Genomic DNA, 21,011 nt, shown 5'->3' with positions numbered 1-21,011 from the left:
TGTGAGATTTGAATTACCCGAATCCCTCGAAATTCTAGGCATTTTATTTATTTAGTCGATGCGCATACAAAACGATAGTCATGGTATAAAAAGCAACAGCAAGCGAATTAACAGTATTGAATACAGAGATAAAAATAAATTGTTTTGTTTCGTTCTCGATAGCAATGAACAGGCGGATAAAAAAATAGTCAGAGTCTCAATAAAATAAATATAACATAAAATAAATATAGTCATAAAATGCAACGGCTTGAAAGAAAGATATTTGCTTACAGTCATATTATTAAATTAATTTTTTATTACACAAATGTTAAAATAAAATAAATAAATACTTTCTTAAAGTTTAAAAAAGTATAAAATATGATTTAAATAATCAAATATCGTCCATTTTACACGTAACAAAGAAACTCCCATGCGACAATCCCGAAAACTGAAAGGACCTCGTGATCCAAGAGCGGTCGAAGGGTTAACGGACGAATGGGAAGGCTTTGCAGGATATGCGACACATCCCACGGCGCACCTCGAATTCTCGGACACCTTCCTTTTTACCTTCCGTAGTCTGTTAATGGCTTCTCGTTTGACCTTACTCCGCCTTACATTGCTTTATCCTCTTTTTCTTCTTCCTCTCTCTTTCTCTCTCTCTTTCTTTCTATTATTCATGTTCCTTTACTTAAACCATGAACTTCCTCGCTGTATATGCGCGATGTCCGCGCACCCTTTTCCACCCCTAAAGCGGGCGTAGCCTTTTTACGCGCGCATTATTTTTTATACTTTACGTCCGCTCTCTAACATCGTCGCAAATGCACCTGTCCTTCTTTCTCCTTCTACCATCGCACTTTTCCCAAAGAACACTGGAGACACCGTCGCGGCAGGAAATTGCAATATTAATTTTTAATCCTTGCTTTTTTTCAGCGATGGTCTTTTCTCGCGTTTACGAGCTCGTCGGTGAGAGCGAGATCGGACGGCAGGATGGTCTAAATAGTTGATGAGTTATGGATTTTTTTTTTCTTTTCGGTGGGCGGTTGATTAATGTCGGGTCGTATGAGCGGCGTTTGGCAGCCCGAGTCTTGGGCGTCCCGCGAGAGAGTAGACTATATGCGTGTATTATACGCGGGCCCAGGGTTGGTACCAGGTTACGCGTCGCACCGACGGAACCCAGTGATTAAAGGGTTGATTAATCGTTCTCGCGGCGACGACACATTTAAATAAAAATATCGCATCGAATAAAAAGTAGGGTATCGAGCTGTCATATTTTTTGTCATTCTTTTTTATCCGTACAATTTTAAATGCATGCAGTTGTTAGTTGCAGTTGAAATTCTTCTAACACATACATATGATTAAGGATGTTAATAACTTATTATTTTTTTATTATGCTATATATTTTTATTTATTGCAATTATATTTATTTATAATATAACTACTCTCTAAAAATGAATCAGTGTATTATCACTGTAATCAGTGCTGTACTTATAACTGCTTGTAATCAGTGAGTATTTATTGTTTTTCAGTGATAATACACTGATTCACTCTAGTGAAAGTAATATATATACTACTTTCACTAGAGTGAATCAGTGTATTATCACTGAAAAACAATAAATACTCACTGATTACAAGCAGTTATAAGTACAGCACTGATTACAGTGATAATACACTGATTCACTTTTAGAGAGTAATGTTATAATTATCATTTTGTGATCTTTGTTATATTAATACACTAATAAATAAAATTAGATTTAAAAATTTCTTTTATCCTAAGTAAAACAAAAGTAAATTTTTTACTTTTACATTAGTCTATACTGTAAATTTCTTTATTCTTATTCGTAAAAGAATAAAGAAATGTTCTCTTAATAATTCAATGCGCGCTATCAATTATTTCTTAGCAGACTTCTCCTAATAATTTTAAGCAAATCTTTTTTAAAATCGCAATATTACCACAAGAGATCTTGCGGATATAGTTTCATGCCTTTCGAATTAGTCAACTCAGAAATATTTCGTTATCGAAAAACACAAGTTTAACTATTAACTCCTGTGAGTGAACAACTATTCCTTCTCCACTTCCGATCAGATCCCGTTAATTTTTCGCCGCATCTCCGTGACGGTTGCATCTTACCTTGTCCATCGAGGGAGAGCGCAGAGGAAAAGAGAAAAGAACTAAAGTATGTGCGAGCGGGGGAGAAGAACACCCTCTTGACCTCGCTACCCTCTTCCGTTTTCAGCGATGAGCGTCTTCGGATCGGGAAGGGAGGCGAGCGAACGCGCGAGAAAAGTATCTTGCGTAATTAAGCAACGCGGCCGTAATGTATCCAGCGTGCAAGAGCGGCCATATTGCCCCCACCGCGAAGCGGCGAGGGTCGACGGGGGTGACGGAGGGATCGCTGCCCCGCGCGAATCGAAGCGCGTAGGGTTGCTACCGGAAAAGATGGAAGGGTGAAGAGACCGGGACGAGGATAGAGGGGAAGGAGGACAAGGAGGACGAGACGGGCAGAAGGGTAGGAGGGCGCGGAAGACGATGGGTGGCGCGAAGGGGCGAAGGGGTAATGATATGCCGGCGCGTGGTGCGACGACTACAACTACCCTTCTTTGTTGTCGGGGGATGAGGAAACGGGAGGGAAATTCAGCAAGGTCTGATTCGCAGGACGGTCCCGACGGCTTCTTCCTCTTGTCTTCTCTCTTTTTCCTTTCCTCGCCTCTCCCATCCTCTCCTTTGTCCTTACTCCGTCTTTTTTTTATTTAATTCGGTAGAGGCAATTACAGTCTCGTGCGACGTCGTATCCGCACCTTCTTTCATACGTTTTTTTTCTGTCTCTCTCTTTTCGTCGAGAAGATCGCGACAATGAAGTTAATTTGATGGGGAAAAAAGAATCGAAAAATGCATACCGACATAGTTTACTAATCAAAATTTTGATTTAGGCGAGTTTCTTTATATATAGATCTTTGATCCTATTAATAATTGCACGAATTGATTTATTGACATATTTGAATAATTGAATAATTTAAATCGGAGCCAACTTGTCATGAGCAATTTATCACGATCTTAAGGGAAAACGTCTTGATGAGATCGGTCACGATTGGTACGTTCACAATTACCAAATTAATCTAGAAATTATGGAGCGTGAACGCGGAGAAGAAATTGGCCTTATATCTGCTCATTGCAAGCGAGAATAAATCATTCCCTTGATTCGTTTATGTCGTTTGCATACCATTAATTATGCCAGAATAACGATCGATTTCTTCCACGAGCTTACTTTTCTCTCTGGAATTAATCAGATTCCGAACGCTCGAGTACGCGAGTGACTTCCCCCGGCTTTGGGCTGAGATACGAAGAATTAAATAAAGCAGTAAAATATTATAGGAGCGAATATTATAAATATACAAATTTAAATTCCATTAAATATTCATTTATATAAATATTTCTATGGTACTTATTTTTCATTAATTTCTAATTATTTTACAAGAATCTTTAATTTTGTCATTACAAGAAGAAGAATATTGCATTCAAGTGCATCTAAAAAATCGACAATTCGAGATTCAAGATTCAATTCTCTCGACTTTGTTTTCATATTTCATTGTATCCCGATCTTCACGTCGACAGGAGAATCGCGGTGCGATTTGCGCGCGTTTCGCTCGCAATGCGCGATTCACAACCAGACGCTGCATAAATCTCCGTAACTATGGGTATCTGCATGCGTGCGATTCGCACGACGCCGTACCGGCCACTATTATGCAAATCAGTCAGTGATGCTCGACCGCGAACGATAAAGCATCCGCTATACAAATCTTCCATTGTGAATGCGCGCGCTGGTTCTGGAAGTTACATAAAAAAAGCAAGACGGCTGACGTGTGTGATCGCGTATAACAAGGAAGCGTAAAGGCACGAATCTTCATGCGGAACGCGAGATACGCATTTTCAAGGGATAAGAATTCTCGAAGATCCTTCGTGGATTGCTTAGTTCGAAATAATCTGCAAATATAAAAAAATATAAAAAGAGACATTGAAATTTTGGAAATCAATTTCAAATCTTTACAAAATTTAACGAGGATTTAATGGTCCGATTTATAGGATCCAAAAATTATCTATTGAAAATATTAATGAAAAGACCGCGATCAAAATTTTATTCAGTTCACGAGGCTTTACATACGGTTTTATAGAAATCGCGAATCATGTGGCTGGAATTTGAAACGTGCGTGTGTGCCGTATGCTCGTTTATATATAGCACCACCGATTTCGGGACGATTGCTGGCCTTGAACTTGAATGGGTCCGTGCGTACCGATGGAATCGATACCATTGATTTTTTTTTCCTATGCGGCCCGGCAGCTATATGTATGTACGTATATGGGGCGAACAATTCAAAGGTACTCTCAGCACGTATGAGCTGGAACGCTATTGTCCGTTGTATGAAAAAGAACGACTTAGCACTATCTATATCGCAAATATTGTTGAGTCGACTTGACAAAGACATAAAGGGAATGTAATTGAATAAATCGGATTTATATTAGCGATAATGGCATAGACGCAAATAGATTTATACTTATTCTAAAAAGATTTTCTAGAAACGCACACATATAGTAGAATTTTATGGGATAGTAATTGTGTAAAAATTTAATTAATTTAATTAATTTTTAAATTAAATATTAAGAGAAAGTTATAGGATGATAAATGGTGGTTTGATTTTTGTGATGCTTCAATTATATAAAAAAATACTAAAAATACATATAATATCAAATATTATATAACAAGAATTCAGATATGTGAAAAGATGATAATTATTCGATAAATATGACGGTCTGATATTTGATACATCCATCCTACAAAAATCTTTTCAAGCATGGTAGAGAAGAAGTAAAATTCATATGTCATTTCTATACGACGATTTTATCGAAATACCGCGACATTCTCATAAATGTGATTCATAAAAGGGATGGTCCTGACTAGCAGTAAGGAAATAGATCAGGACCACTCGCGATTCTGCGAATTTACTGCATATTGGGTCGCGTCGTCGTTCATCTCTATATTTTTTCTTTTTTTTTTTACGAACCCCACTGTCCGATTTCGAAACCCCTGACCGATTTGCTCATGTCGCATCGAAACCTCAAGGTGGAAACTCAAAGGAAGGTAGTTAGTCGTTGGTCAACCCTGGTAATTGCGCGTAACCATGGAAATGCCTGTTTGTTTGGGGTTCCTTCGGTCATATTTGTGAGCGAGGGCTCCGGAGGGTGAAAGGGTAGACTTTCGAGGCCACTGAATGTAAAGAAGGGTTATAAAGGGTCGGCCGGAAGTCAAGGACGCATTCGATGACTTCGGGAAACTCGGCCACGATCGCGTAATCCTTTTTTGTCGTAAAGAAGCTCAGAGCATAGAGCTATGCAACATATATAAGATATATGAAAATATATATATTTGCCCAAAAATTATTACTAGACAATAATAAAAAATAAATAATAATAAAATGTCTATTACATTAATATATATTGCATTAGAAATAATAAATATGAATATTGTGTAGGAAGAAGAAGGAAAAGAAAATGATATTTTTTACATTTTAATGAAAATATCTGAAATTTTATGTTTTAATCAGAAATATATATATAGGGGACATGTGTAAAGCTGATCGATATTAAATTACTAAGACCTCGTACGTTGTTCGTCCAATGAATATCGGTACATCAATCTTTGTCGAGTATCTCGATGCTCGATACACTATATTATATCGTGATTCCTCATCGCTCGAAATTTATATGATAGTAAAAGTGCAGAGTATATATATGCACCAGAGTAAATGACATTAGGAAATATTGTTAAGCGACCTTTTTGCTAAATAAAGATATTATTTTCGTCGCACTTATATGTATTTCGGATTATTGATTAAGTTAATTACTTTTATAAGTAACCGCGCGATGCACCCTTCTGTTAACTTCATTCATCTTGCGCTGTTTTGGTGCTGCTTACGCACACAACGCTTTGACATGCATTTGCTCAGAATAATTCGAACCCTCGTTTAAGTAACCAGGTCAATGCATCGTAACATCGCGTGAAGGCCATCCCTCGAGTTTTCGCACGACGTCAAGTAACAGGTGCAATGCATTTAAAGCGTCTTAGCGATTCGAAGCAACTAATTTCGCGTTTCTCCTTAAGCATTCGTCGCTCGCTCGCAAGGTCGAACGGGGTAGACGAAACTCGAAGAAAGAGAGAGAGAAAGAAAAGGAGAGACGATGGAATCGAAGGGTGAAAGAAGGAAGTGACCGAGAGACACGAGCGAAAAAGACCTAAAGAGAAGGAGAGCAAGAGAGACAGAGGGACATCGAGAGAAGCAGCGCGAAGGGCCACGCGGGGGAGAACGGGACGCGGCGGGGTTGTCGAAGCATCCCCACTCGTTGGCCCATCCGCCCCTGAAAAAAGAGTTAATATTGATCCGTTTTTTTATTTGAGTCACCCCCAGGTTTTTCACCCTCGCTATTTTTTCTTCCCCCGGTCGCAGGGATCGCCGCGGCGTGGCGCGGGTGCGACAGAGACGGAATTAGTGTTTCTATAGCAACTCTCTACCCCGTCCGCTCGTTCATTCGTTCGTTCGTTCGTCGGTTCGTTCGTCCGTCCGTCCGTCCGTCCGTCCGTCCGTCCATCCGTCCGTCTGTTCGTTCGTACGTAGAAATCCGTTGGTCCGAATCATCCCTCGCGAGCCTGAGTAGATTACAAGGAAAAACGGTATAACGTCTTGCGAAGATTCTCGTTAAAAGAATCGCGAGACGTATGTATGTCGAAACGCGCACGTGTACATCAAGTGTATCTAGATTACATCTCGGTCTAATCTCCGGTCGATTTACTCTCACCGAAAAGATCCAGTCACCGAAGAGAACTCTTGAACCGGCTGCTCAAGAGTTGAAAATAAGCTCCTTCTCTTAAATTAATTTTTTTAATTAATTTCAAGTAGACTTCAATTTAACGGGGTCTCGAGATTTAGTAAGCTTTGAAAAATTGGATCTCAATTTTGGGATCGATCAAGATCGCATAAGTCAAACTTACGCTTTCGATAGCTGAGCATATGTTTTGCTGCTTGTTACCACCGAGATATGAAGACGTATAGGAAAACTTTGTCGCTTTCAATCTTTTATCTGCATTTCCTTCCGAGATACATGCGGGTCTTTGTACGCGACGATCCGCAATATATGTAGACAGATACGAAATGTAGATAGGTAGATACATGTCCTTTCTGCGCAGACGATATCAGGCCAGAGTTAAATTCACCCCCAAATCAGGAAATATGAAGCTCCGATCGTACGCTCGTATATTCTTGGAAAAGGGTCGGTAGTACTTTGGAATACCACTCTCCGGCTAGTAAGTCGATGCATATTTCAGAGGCTCGGCCACGGTTTCTTCCGGAATATGCTCTCGGCGTAGCGCCCCTCCAGCTCCTCGTCCGCCTTCTTATTCCTTTGCATTCCCTTTGACCGGATCCCTCTAATAATACCCTTTTGCCATTCCCGTAGCCTGGAATCCGTTTAATACTCGCGATAACAGGTCCGCTAAGAGTGGGTTAAGGACGATACAAAGAGAAAGACAAAGATCAAGATCAGACGATGCAAATAAAAATGTAATATATAAAACTGATGTTTCCTTTTTCTATTTTCGCAGTCGTGACTATTCATGACTAAGAAAAATAGAGTTTTAAAAAATTTTCTGCAAAATCTTTTCTTACAGCAGTGAAATAAATTAAATTAAAGTCAACGGTCCCAGTATCGTCATTATTTCAAAGGTATTCGAATAAAGTCGATGTTGAGTCTAAAAATAAATTTAAAAAAAAATATATATATATAGAGTTAAAATTCTGGATTCTAATAAAAGTAAAAATGAAACAATTAAAGAGTAATATAATAAAGATATAATATAAATATAAAAAGCGATTTATGTATATATGTATTTGTAGCCAAGAGGAAAGTAACATGATATTTCCTCCTGTGTAACAAATTTTTTCCAAACCTTAAACAAACTGAAATGAAATGACCGAGGTGTCTTTCACGCGGATGTTCGATAAACTCGCTAAGACTCCGGACAAGGCCGTTTTCATCGCTTTCACGTAACGGTACTCTTTTGAGCGAAAAATGCTCCTTAAAGCGCGTCGGTGTCGGCATAGTGATGTTACAATCGGTAGGGGTTGCTCTTACGGGGGTGGGCCCCGTGGGGCTCGGCGACCCCCTGCCCGCCGATGTCACCTAAGCGCGCCGAACCCTCGGATCGTTCGAATCTTTCTCTTTACGACGGCAGGGATTACTTTTACGTCTAACCTAGTGGCAACCGATGCCACTTTTTGTGGATACGTGACTGCTTAGCTAACTCGTTGCACTTCTCTTGCGTTTAGGAGGCTGTTCTTCGAGGTAGTTCAACTCGGTGCCGCAGAATCATCGATATCTTAGCATCACGACAACCTCTCTACACAAGTATAAAGAAAGTCGATCGATAATCCTGTAGACAGTTTGATATGACCGTCGCTAACTATTAAAATTATAGTCTTTTTATCATAAAAAATTTATAAAGTACATTGTATGAAATACGATGCGTGATAATGTACAGAGTGACTTATCAGGTGCGTGTATTTTAGAACTATAGCTATAGTTTGTCATATTAATTTTCTTGTCCATCAATAAAAGATCAGAGAGGCAGATAAACGATCGAACGTATATTTTACTTACACTTTTAAATCAAAATGTAATAATTTCTATCTTTGTTGCAATTGCAGTGCAATTTGTTTAAAGATAAAATGTATCAATTTTATAGAAACATAAAATTTTATTAATTATATTAATTATATTATTTATATTAAAATATATAAAATTTTATGATTTATTAAAATATATAAAGTATATTGGAATAAATGTAAAATTGCATCAATCGTTGATCTCGAGTATAAATTATTACTTCATGCAATATTTATGTGCTATTTCCGTCTCAGGGAAACGCGTCAATATAAACAGCTACAACAGGATTATCAAGATGCCGATGCATTTTAGAGAAGCGTTCATTTCGTATATTATTAGCCCCCTTTGAAGAGAGAGAGAGAGAAGTTCTCGGGATATATTTGGTCCGACCATTTTACGGTCGACCACTCACGAACGAATTCATTTAATGTTCCGCGTTTCGGTCGATCTCGAAAGACTACTAACTATTTTCGTGGCACCTGTCACTCGGAAAGGTGAGTTTCGCCGAGCATTAGCGGGATAAGATGACGGGCCGATAAGTCACGCGTAGACGTAAAGATAGAGGAAAGCAGGTGAAAACCGGAATAGTCTCGGATGAAAGTGTCCTGCGACGACACATTTAAATCGATCGCTATTAAGATATTTAGTATGCATTTGTATGAACGGAGTACGTTTCTATTTCGCGTCAATATTTCGCGGTAAAATTTATTAATCGTGGGTATCTGTCAAGATTGAAGCATCTTTAGTGTAAACTAGAATTTAGAGATCATCGTAAAAAGCAAAAAAAGTGAAACCTGTCTCTCTCTCTGTCCCTATGATTATTTTTTAATAAACAAACATAATAGGGCTGCTTTTAGAGATCCGCCGCCTTCGTCGTCGAAAGCACCTGCTGCTTCTCCGCGACGAAAAATTTTTCGACGAACGCCGGGTTTAATACCTAGCGATTTTTTAAGCAGTGGCAAAAGGATTCGCCATATGGCGCCTTGATCCGATGGACGCGCGCCGCGAGAATCGAGCAGTCGTGTCTCGAGAGCCAACGGTGTTTCGAGGAACGAGGGCCCATTTATTTGGCGTGTGCTGTATAATTAGGACTCGAGAGCTGGCCACACGGGTGAGCTTATTGTCCGTTCCTTTCCCCCCCGATCTGTGGAAAACGAGTTTGGAGTTGGAAATATATTACGGGGCGCCGTGTGGTCGGCCGAATTTTGAGCTGCGCTTCTCCGATACTTCCGCAAATACCTGGCTCGCCAGAAGAGACCGGGAAAGACGATTTTTTTATCGACAGGAAGGGAGATAGGAAGCTGAATTTCTCGTATCTTTCGTATTTGAAATAAGATAAATGACATCGAATGTCCGCGGCAGTAATATCGGAAATGAGTTGACGATTCTTTCCTGGTCTTGACATATGTTGACGAGAATAGCTGGTTTCCATAAACTGATAAACCGTTTATATATAGATTGCTTTCTCTTTGGAGTTTACAGGATGCGGGATAAAAGCAAGATACGTGATAGAGCTATGACGAAATCGGCGTGACTCGATCGACAATATTTATTGTGCGGTGTTAAAATAAAATAAAATAAAATGATAATATTGTGTTATAAGTATATATATTTATATATCTGAGGAACAGAATACAGATCGCGGAGATTAGTCTCGCAACGTTTCTCTCTCTCATCGCGCTTGTCTTCTATATGTCATATTTCTCACCAACAACTAACGCTCGACCGACACGCTAATTCGTCCTCGGAGTCGGTGCTTTTCACAAGTAATCGCAAATCTAAACATTTGGATATAGACGAAAATATTCTAGAATCGAAACTCGTTATACAACAGGTAACAATCAATAGAATTTAAGTCCCTACAAAAGTTCATTTAATTTTTACCTTATAATTTTATCTTTGTATAAAATCACATACTCGACGATATTGTCGAGCAAAAACCGCTTCTTCAGAAAGACAAGCTTTGAATTAACACATATGTACATTTATAGGATTAAATAACTTTAGACGTTCGTGGCACGATCGCATATGTGCTCTTCGCTAAAACCGGCGTACAACAGCCCACCCCCCCAGGTGAGTCACCCTTTACATAGACGAGGACGCATCGTACACCCCGTCGTGGATTTCACGTAATTTTGGGTTTCACCGGTAAATGGTATCGCGTTTCTTGGGACGCACCGTCGGATTGGCGCATTGTCAACCGACAGGGGCCACCTAAGGTCCCCGGGTGGTGTGGTGGCAGTCTAGGATCCCTTTCAGCTTTCCTTCTCCGTGGTAGCACGCGCGCTTTGCCTCCATAAAGGAGCTTTTTTTTACCAGAAAGACAAAAAACAAGGAACGCTGAGGCAAAAGCGGAAAAGGGGGAACGTGCTACCCCCCCTACCACCCTCTCTCTCTCTCTTTTCCTTCCCGCCTGCATCCTTTTCGCTTTTCAGAAACGCGTGGCGTGGCACACGACGCCATTATTTTTCCGTTTCGTCTTCGTTCGGATCGTGGCAACGAAAATTTATGATACGCTCATTGTGTTGTATTACGGGACACTCATCATCATATGCGGTTGTCCTCATCGATGTTCACAGGCAAGTCTCGATCTTGATATTTATAACGCAATTGTCTCGGGCACAAATAATTGACATCTCGACAAAAATGATAATCATCACTGTTGATATAAAATCTGAAATGCATCAAAGACAAAGCGTGATTTAGTAAATTTTCACATCATTTTTACGGATTCGTATACGTGCAAGTAAAGTGGGGACGTATCTCCTTATTATGGGAATTTATCGAATATATAAGTGAGATTTTTTTTAATAAGAATAATAAAGAATAATATAAATAAAATGAACTTTCGAATGTCGTTGTAGTTTATCTTGCAGCTTTCGTGAGAGATATAAGCCCCGCGTCGCGGAATTAAACGCGCCATTACACGCGGGGATGATCACAATCGAATTTGTGTATGTTTACCTATTTGTAGCGGTACTTCAGGTAGCGACGTATAGATCCCGAGGACCCCGCGCGTTTTCCCGGATTCTGACCCCAAAACAGCTCAACGTGGCACTCAATGCCACGAGAGAAACGCACGGCGTTCGCTCCGTCCGCTTTGTCGCGTGCTGCCAGACTTTCTTGACGTGTTGGCATAGTTTTTGACAATAGAGCCAATGCTGCGGGAGTAAACTCGTACGCCCGCAATGTTGTGCAACGAGTACAACGACGATTCCCCTTGATTCTTTGCTTTGAATTTAGTATCTTATTTTTACCTTTCGTTCGTTTCTCCTGCATAAACTAAGAAACAGCAGTTCTGGTATAAGCATATTGCGCGTTAAGAAGCAAGAATTAAAAATTGAAATTATATTGCGAATATTTCATGCTTGGAAATGTTATGAGCAGCAAATAATAAAATTAAAAAAAAAACACTTATTGGGAGTAAATTTTATAATTATGTAATATTCATATATAATATTCGTATAACATAAGAACAAATAATGAAACATACATAAGCAGAAAAATTCTATATAAGCGACTAATATTCTAATATTCTAATATTCATATCATATTAGAAATAATGAATATTGATGTTTATATCAATCTTTATGAATTTAATATTTATATTAAATTCAAAAATGTCGAATTATTCTGCGAATATTTGCCAAATAATCAAATAAATGTTCCTTATTAATGTTCCTTATAACTCATTAAGTAACTTACTTTACAACCTACTTTAGAACTTATTAAATAATCCGTTTTACAATGAAAAAAAATAAAATATATGTATGTATAACGCAAAAATATTGGTATAAGAAGCTATCTAATATTGGTATAAGAAACTATCTAATATTGATATAAGAAGCTATCTAATACTAAAAATAATAAATATCGATATTTAAATCAGTATCTTTAAATTCTAAATCTGTTAGAGTTGATATAAATATCGAATTTATAGAAATAAAAATCTATTCTACGAACGTCTGCAAAATATGTGATCAAATAAATCTTATAAGTTAACTCTTGATATAATTCCTGGTAAGATTCTTGGTAAGATTCCTGGTAAATAAAAAGGTTAAAAAGAATAAATATAAAATTAAAATACGCAGGGGGAGTCTCAAGAGACTGCTGCCGATCTATGAATTCGGACGATTCAGTCGACTCGATCCGCTGCATCTGCCACGTGCCCCCATATTACGGCATAATGTGTCACTGTGCCACGGTCGCGCCACCCCTCTCTTCAGCCCTTCGGCGACGCCTGCAGCTTCAGCCGTCGCTCGATCGCGCGTGTATGGAATCCTAGATTTTGGAAACTCGGTGGCCCGAATGGCACAGCTGAATGCAGGTCGCATTGGTCCTCCTAAATCGGGGAGGAAACGCGCCGGGGAGGGTGGAGGGAAACAGTTTTTCAGCATGTATGCCCCTCCAGGCATCCCCCTTGGCCCCCTTTTCGTCGATCCCGCGATGTCTCTTCTCTGCGTTTTCTGAATCAACGAGCGAATCCATGATGCAACCTCGGATGAGTCGCGAAAATATTATCGCTTTTGTGCTTGCATCCGCGACACTTTATCCCAATTTCAGTGCGATGGCCCATCGGGAAATATAACAATCACCCTAGTGATAATGTTTTATGGATGACTTCGACAAATCCATAAAATTTTGAAATATGAAATCCTCGTGAATGGAGCATTTTCTCCTGGAGTTTGATAGATAATTATATTCAATAATCTAAAATTAAATAATAAAATTAGAATAAATTCGTGATAAAATAGGGTTTCGAAATAAATTGAAATATAAATTCTATTCAATTTAACCTCCCGACATTAAAATCATTTCTAAATTATTTGTGAGATACTATAACAATTCTCTTAAATTAAATAATGTGTCCTAAATTATGGACCTGTAAATTATATCTGTGTTAAATATATATATATATATATATATATATATATATATATATATTTGATATATAAATTTACTCTCCGAATTATAATTCGTTAAATTATTTGTGTTAGAGAGAATATGGTATAATAAAATCTAAATTCTTATATCGTGTGCAGGGCAGGTGCCGAATAACGAGACTCGAGAACGATTAAACAGTGAGATTTAATAATAAAAATAGTCTGACAGAGCAGTCAATTCATGGAACATTCGATAATCGTTTATTAATGCGTGATTGCAAAGATCGGGGCATGAAGTTACGAATAAACACTTACAATACAAAGAATTCTTCTCTCGTCGATTCTTTCTCTTATTCACAATAGGAATTCAAAGTTGGCAGCAATGCAATAATAATGATAATATTACAATTAGTATTTTATTACCTAGACGCGCAAATTACTTACAAAACGATTTATATCATATTTGTACGAATGATATACCTCTCTCTATAATATTCGCAATTCGTCACTCTCTTTTTTTATTCTTCTTCTTGCCTATTATCTCTCTTTTTATCTTATTTATAGGAATATTATTTAAAATCAGTCTTGTGGTTGAGATATATTAGGTGTCTGGTGAGGTAGTGTCAGTTTCATAGTATACGTTCAGTGCCACTTCATCTGTTATTCGCGCTGTACATTGCGTAACAAGCGTTAAACGACATTGTACCCGACATTAATATTGATATACGGAATCGTTGTCGAGGGCTCCCGATTCTGTGAGAATTGCCAACAACGATTACCGATAATACGCAAACGAGCAAACGATTGTTCGCGATAAACAATCAAGTGCGCCAAGTGTGGTTGATACACTTCGCTAAATAATGTACCGACATTATTATCTATTATTTCGTGAGACCGTGTTTATTCATTTTATCGTAGGCGTAAGGTCTTGCATTTGTACCGTGTCTCGTTCTTTCGTGCGCGAGAAGGATGCGAACTCGAGCGGATGCGACATGGCTGTATTTTTACGGGCATATTTCCGCCATCGCGGAAAAATTGGCACTGTCAAGTGGCGAATTCGCTCGAATTCGCGCGCACCGCGATTGGCTGTACAAAATTATATATAGATATCAACTTAATTACATGTAAATATACGAACAAGTATACATAATTATAATAGGTACATTTCGTCGAGCTTGAACGATTGGGATACGGAGTACGGTCGACGATCGACGTTGTATTATGGTAGAAATTCTATAAAACTGATTATATAAAATTTCTCTCTTTCAATAGAGTTCGATCAATTAATCATTCTTTTGGTGAAAAAATTGAGATATTATAAAATGTGAGGAATAGAAAAATATATACTAAAGTTTACACTGTAATAAGTATAATGACAGTATATTATATGCAATGATCAAAGTAATTAAAAAAAAGAAACTGAAAATTTTTTAAAGTGATTAATTGATGTTTATTAATTTTCTGTAAAATTGTTAATTATGTTAGTACGTATGCTAGACATTTTCAATCAAATTCATATTTATTGGTGACTTCTTCTTTTATAAAATTCACAACTTTATCAATCTTATTAGTGAAAACTAAACAATTGATATTATAATATCGAATGAAAGAGAACATTTATAAAATCCCACGTAACTATACGAAAGAATTTTTAATTCTTTTCTCTCATTCGCACTAAAATATCTACTGATTCTATAAAGTCGTCAGAGATTTTATAGAATCATCGAAATTAAGTTGTAGTTTCACCATAACGTATCGATGAAAAATTCATAAAAAAAACAAAAATAATCTCCTTTATATTTTATATCCTTTTTTAATTTTTATATTTACTTTTTTATATTTACTTTTTTATATTTTTTATATTTTTCTGAATAATCCAAATGTCTAAATATTTTCGAATACTCCAATCATAGTGTTTTTTTTTTATCAAATTTAATATTCTAATTCTTCAGTCAAAAATTGTTGTTAAAGTTCCGCTTCCTTGTAGCGTATCGTATATATTTGTGTTCTTATTTTTTATTTTACTTTAATTTTATGTTCCGTCGATCCTCATCCGTCCAACGCAATCTCAATTCAAACGCGCGTCGTATTAGTACGTTACAACTAGTCGACACAAATATATAATATATGTATGTATGTATGCAATATGCATATTTTGCACGTTAAGAATAAGGGGACAACAACGATAATAATTACGATGGGACAAGCGATAACTCTATGCATTAATATAAGTATAACGACGCGTAGTTCTTTGCCTCATCAATAGCTCAATTTTCATCATTATATAACTATCGCTTACAAAGAAATAAAAAAAAAGAAAAAAACAACAGCCTTGCATAAACAAGACTGGACAGGAACATAAGTTACAAACAGCATTAGGAACTAACCATCTTTAATTGTAGGAACCTTCAGAAATCGATATATCTCAAGGTACTCTTGTATTCGATATCGCGCAAGTATATATTCGTATAGGAATCGGATAACATATGGTTCAATTGCCATAAAATTCCTTCAATTCGATAATACATGGAACGTAATCGACGTCAAATTAAAACTAAAATTATTACTATAATTTTATCTATTATACGGTTTTATTTCTTGATCAATAATTATATTTTGCGAACCGATTTAATTATGTTAGACTTTCTAGTTAAATTCTAGAATCCAAAACATGTAAGATATCTTGCATCTGTCTAACAGATAAAGCATACAGAATGTGCTGTATGCTGAACGAAAGTAAAAATAACGACGAATTACCAAGCAAATAATGACGCAAGGTAAACCAAAGAGTCGAAACAACTTTTGAATTATATCAGACACCATAAAGTTATCAAAGAGACAAAATTATGTCCTGATAATTATATCTCTCCGTATACCAATCGCTTTAAACCCGATAAAATGTATCTATGTATATCTTTTCGTACATGTTTATTACATGTAATTAAATTGACATCTGTATATAATTTCGTGCAGCCAATCGCGTTGCGCGTAAATTCGAACGCGTGCAAATTTGCCGTCCGGCAATATCAATTTTTCGCGACGATGGAAACACGTGCGCAAAAATCGCAGTCACGTCGTGTCCAAGAACAACGCAATCAATTCCGGTTCGCAAGTTATAATGATTGATCAAGAGGTAAAACCGAATATCGCATTATTCTAATTTTGTTCGACGTTGTTCGCGTTCTATGTGTGTTACCGAATTGAAGAAATTATAATGGCAATTCCAGAATATGTAGAGAAAACCTGAGAGAAAACCGCAGAGAGGAAACCTTCGACAAAATATATCATTATCTCAGTTTAATTTTGGGATACGAATTCAGTACTTTACATACGCTTTACACAGTAAAATCGAATGCAAGAGTACCTTGCGATATATCAATCCCTACAAATTTCTAAAATTAAAAAATATTAATCCTGAACACTTATGTTTCTGCTTATACAGGTCTACTATTTTTTTTCTTTTGTTTCTTTGTAGTTTAAAATCTTACAAAACGATATTTAATTTTTATGATAATTATTAATCATCAAATCTTACGGATTCGTTCAGATTTCGCGAATGTTATGCCCGAATGCTACAAATTAATAATTTAATTGTTATCTCTGTATCTGTTGCGAGAATAATATCATAGGAATATTTTCACCACCAGAAGGCTTTGATAGAAAGGCAGATCTTACTTCGAATTCCTTGTAGTTTATTGTACATAAGGACAATTATTCTCTCCCTTTCTCCGAATAGAGGATCGGACTGAATTCACAAACGTAAGAGTCTCGCGCGCCTTTATCTCTTTTTTTCTTTCGGTAGGTGACAGATTTTCGAATGTACGGTTAAGTGTCGTGACTGAGAACGCTTAACGATTTTACTTGTGGCCAGTTTGCGACAATCGCGAGGCGAAAACCGGTCTCATTCTCGACGGCTAGCGACGGAACGAAGAGACGACTTTGTCGAGCGCTAAGCGCGCGAAAGAGAGTCGCGATTAATCGAATGGAGTCTCTTTTGAGAGCGGGTTTTGCTCCGAAATTTTATTTCGTTGCAGTTTAATTGAGAAAAACAATTATTCACATTACTTGTAACGTAAAAAATTGCGGAGGCCTTTTGTCACATATTTAAACGTACATTTGTTATTTGTCGAAGGAAGAAAAAGATGCGCGAAAATTTGTAAAATGTTTATACGATTTTTGATTTAAAAATGATTGAAAGATATTTCTGTATATAATAAACTCGAGAACTTGAAAATATCCCGAAGCTATCATTGGATTTAGCAGAGATAAGGATTAGATTATTGATTTTATAGCTTTCGAGCGTTCGCGAAATCTGAAGTATCTGTCAGTAAGATTCGATGGGTACTTAACAATTAACTTAATGGATACTTAACAATTGTTGTGAATGGTTGCGTATATAACACTATTTCGATAAATTTCCAAACTGTTCATGTCCCAAAATTATACTGAGATAATGAATATATTTCGTAGAAAAAATTTCCTCGTTTCTATAGATGAGATATATCTTGGTGATTTTATCAAGATTTCTCATTACGAAATGAGAAAAAACGTAATCAAAATCAACTACCATTTGTTGTCTTCTCGAATATTTTTATGCATTATAAATTTTGTGTCATGCAATGAGTTTTTTTTGCACATACATCTATCAGTACTACTGCTCTACTTTCATCTCTCTTTTCTATGCATAAAACGAAAGTTGTGTCTACATTATTATCAAAAATGCAATTTCTCCCGCTTAATTATGTTTTTAACGGAAAAAACTTGCATATAATTTATTTCGTTTTTATATCTCGTATTTTTTTGTGTTAGTTTGGTTTTCAAAAAAGACAACTACGCTTTAGGGATTCGTTCCCATTTCGTTTGTTTCGTGTGTCTCATAGAGAGACAACAGTTTCATAAAAGTCTTAAAAGATGCGCGCATAGGAGAGCGGAACAAAAATAAGAGCAGGATATAAAAATGACTTTAATGGGGTTCAACGCAAACGACCAATAAATATCGTTGCTGAGCTCAATGTCATTTTAAAAGTATGTGGAGAAAGTATAACAGGCATGTTACAAAGAAACTCACGGCATGATGCTTGCCACAAAATTTATAACGCGTAAAAAATGTTCAAAAAAAACAAATTTAATAATTGTTTTGAATTAAATTACTTCCTTGTAATATTTCGTAAAAAAAAGCTCTCAATAAAAAGACTTAAGTCTTAAGAGCGGATATTAAAAAGAAAAAAAAATAAAGATTATAAGAAATATAAAAATTAAGAATCTAAGAAAAAAATAAGGAATAGTTCGAATTATACTAAATTCTATTTTAGACATCGCGCAATTTTAAACAATCTTTTTTGCTACATAAACTGCTAAATAAATTGCATAAATATATAAAATACTTTTTAAGCCAGCAAAAATATGAGACAACGCAGAAAGACGCCATAGTCGATCTATACCTGCGCTTGTCGTTCTTTCTTTATAAAACGGTCGAACGAAACAGTCACAAGATAAACGAGGGCAATTTGGCCTACCCAGTATTTCGAATGATATTCATGCAATATGTAGACCTTCTGTTTTCCTTTTTTCCTCCTTCCCGTTTTATCCAACGGAGCGCAAAGACATGGTGAAGTTTATAACTCGAGGCATTCGTGCTTCATCGCCGCATCGGAAGAAGCTAAAGGGGAATTGGGAAATGGGAGTGTAGGAATATTGCTCTAGAAATGCGTAACCGAAACGGACCAAACAATAAGGTCTAGATGGCCTTGAGTCAGCGGTCAGAATGAGAAATCTGCATACCACTGTGCTTACATAAATCAGGCGAACATTGAGTAGCAAAGGATCCCGAGGAGATGCGGCGCGAAGATCTCTCTCGAGGAAACGAGACCGGTAATCGGCAAAATTTTTAGCGCGACCCGATGTATCGCGCGAAAAACTGGTTCGCGCGAAAGACGCGCACCGGCTGAGAGGAGGCCAACTAGTATAAAAAACTAGGACTCTTTGAAAGGGATTGTTGACGGGGCCGGCTGCGCGCGTCCGAAGGATAGCAGGCGGAAATCGGAGAAGCATCTCGATTATGCGAGTATCTTATTCTCTGCGATCAGGACGAAGCTGTGGGAAGTAATGGAGGTGGAGATCGGCTTGAATTTTAAATCGACTCGGACACTGGACGACATGATCAAGATTTTCTAGTCTGCTTAACCCGATGGGGGTACCGTCCCTCAAAGGAGTTAATATCTATAGACCTTCATCTATCTTTTGACTGTGCCGACCATTTTGTAGGAACAGAAAGACAAGCGCAGGTATAGTTCGACTATTACGTATTCTTGCTTTGTCTCGCGCATTTCCGTTGATTCTTAAAGATTTTTAGTTTTATATATTTATGCGATTTATTTTAGCAATCGCAAAAAGAATTGTTTAAAATCGCGTGAATAAATTTATTCTATATATTTATAGTTCAGCAAATTGGAGAATCGTGATCATCGCCCAAATTTCAAAATTTAATGGTACAATAAGAGGTAGATACGGGAAAGCGATTACAGGATACCTTTCTCTACCGTTGAAACTCCACTAGGATGCTGATGCTCCACTTGATTGGCGTTAAGGGTTGCTCCTTGGTTGTCGCGATGAGGATTGGCGTTTTGACGCGGTACGAGTATGTCTCAGGAACAAGTTGGCCTCGTACTTTTCATCCTCTTGTTCGGGACTGCTATCTTTGCTGAGGCTATGGCTCAGCGACGAATCGTTGCTGCTGTTGGAGTAATGTCTGCGTAACCTGGACATGGATAGATCCTCGGGCTCGGTTTGCTCGGGTAGAACGATCGACGGCACGGGAGGTTGAGCGCTCGAAGGTCCGGGTAGATTCAATATCTGCGCGGCGATGTCGACTCTAGATAATCCACGACGAGTCGGCCTCCTGAGAATTTCCTGAGCGGAGTGCGAGATATTCTCCTGTTCCTCCTGCTCCTCGATATCGATATCGTCGTTCTCGTCCGGTTCGGTTTCGAAGTCTTGCGCTTCATCGCCGCCATTACTATCGCCGTTGCATCTGTGTTGATGCAGATGGTGTCGTCTTCTGAATCGTCCATGGCAGTTTTCGCATTCGTACGGTTTCTCACCGTTGTGCACCATTACGTGAGCCTTCAACTGATTCGAGTCGCTGAAACGGTTATTGCAGTGCCTGCAAAGATACGGGCGCTCGCCCGTGTGTACTCGCACGTGACGCCGGAGATTCGCGACCTGGACGAATCGCCGCTGGCAGAATTTGCAGCAGTAAGGTTTTTCGCCTGTGTGAAGTCGCATGTGTGTTTTCAAATGATGGTCCCGAGTAAATCTGCAAGATTGAAAAATTTTATAGGTTGAATTCTACGATTTAATTTTAATATCGTAACACGAAGAATATCTTTTCTTCGAATGAATTTTATTTACACTGATAATCCTTCTCTTAAAGAAGTTGTTCT

The 21,011-nt window shown here is 37.7% G+C and overlaps 1 protein-coding gene across 8 annotated transcripts in view; it reads right to left on the bottom strand.

Moving 5' to 3' along the window:
• Nucleotides 1–8,881: 8,881 nt before the first annotated feature.
• Nucleotides 8,882–21,011, bottom strand: part of Kr (krueppel) — an 88,709-nt gene continuing 76,579 nt past the window's right edge. For 6 of the 8 annotated variants that reach the window (XM_083109772.1, XM_083109769.1, XM_083109766.1 and 3 more), the window contains 3 exons: nucleotides 20,099–20,884; nucleotides 11,651–11,968; nucleotides 8,882–11,360 (listed from right to left, as the gene is read on the bottom strand). In XM_083109772.1, coding sequence (XP_082965898.1) covers nucleotides 20,152–20,884 — 733 coding nt within the window. In that variant the 3' untranslated portion in view covers nucleotides 8,882–11,360; nucleotides 11,651–11,968; nucleotides 20,099–20,151. Of the gene's footprint in view, nucleotides 11,361–11,650; nucleotides 11,969–13,755; nucleotides 20,885–21,011 lie in introns of those variants that run through there. The other 2 variants (XM_083109768.1, XM_083109767.1) reach the window with 2 other exon arrangements.

The sequence above is a fragment of the Camponotus vicinus genome, unplaced genomic scaffold (genome assembly GCF_025532165.1).
Source record: "Camponotus vicinus isolate PSW18456_S1 unplaced genomic scaffold, iyCamVici1.0 SCAF_1, whole genome shotgun sequence".
In the NCBI taxonomy this organism is placed as follows: Eukaryota; Metazoa; Arthropoda; class Insecta; order Hymenoptera; family Formicidae; genus Camponotus; species Camponotus vicinus.
Note: the sequence above shows the minus strand (reverse complement) of the source record. Positions and strands in the feature narration are given on the sequence as shown.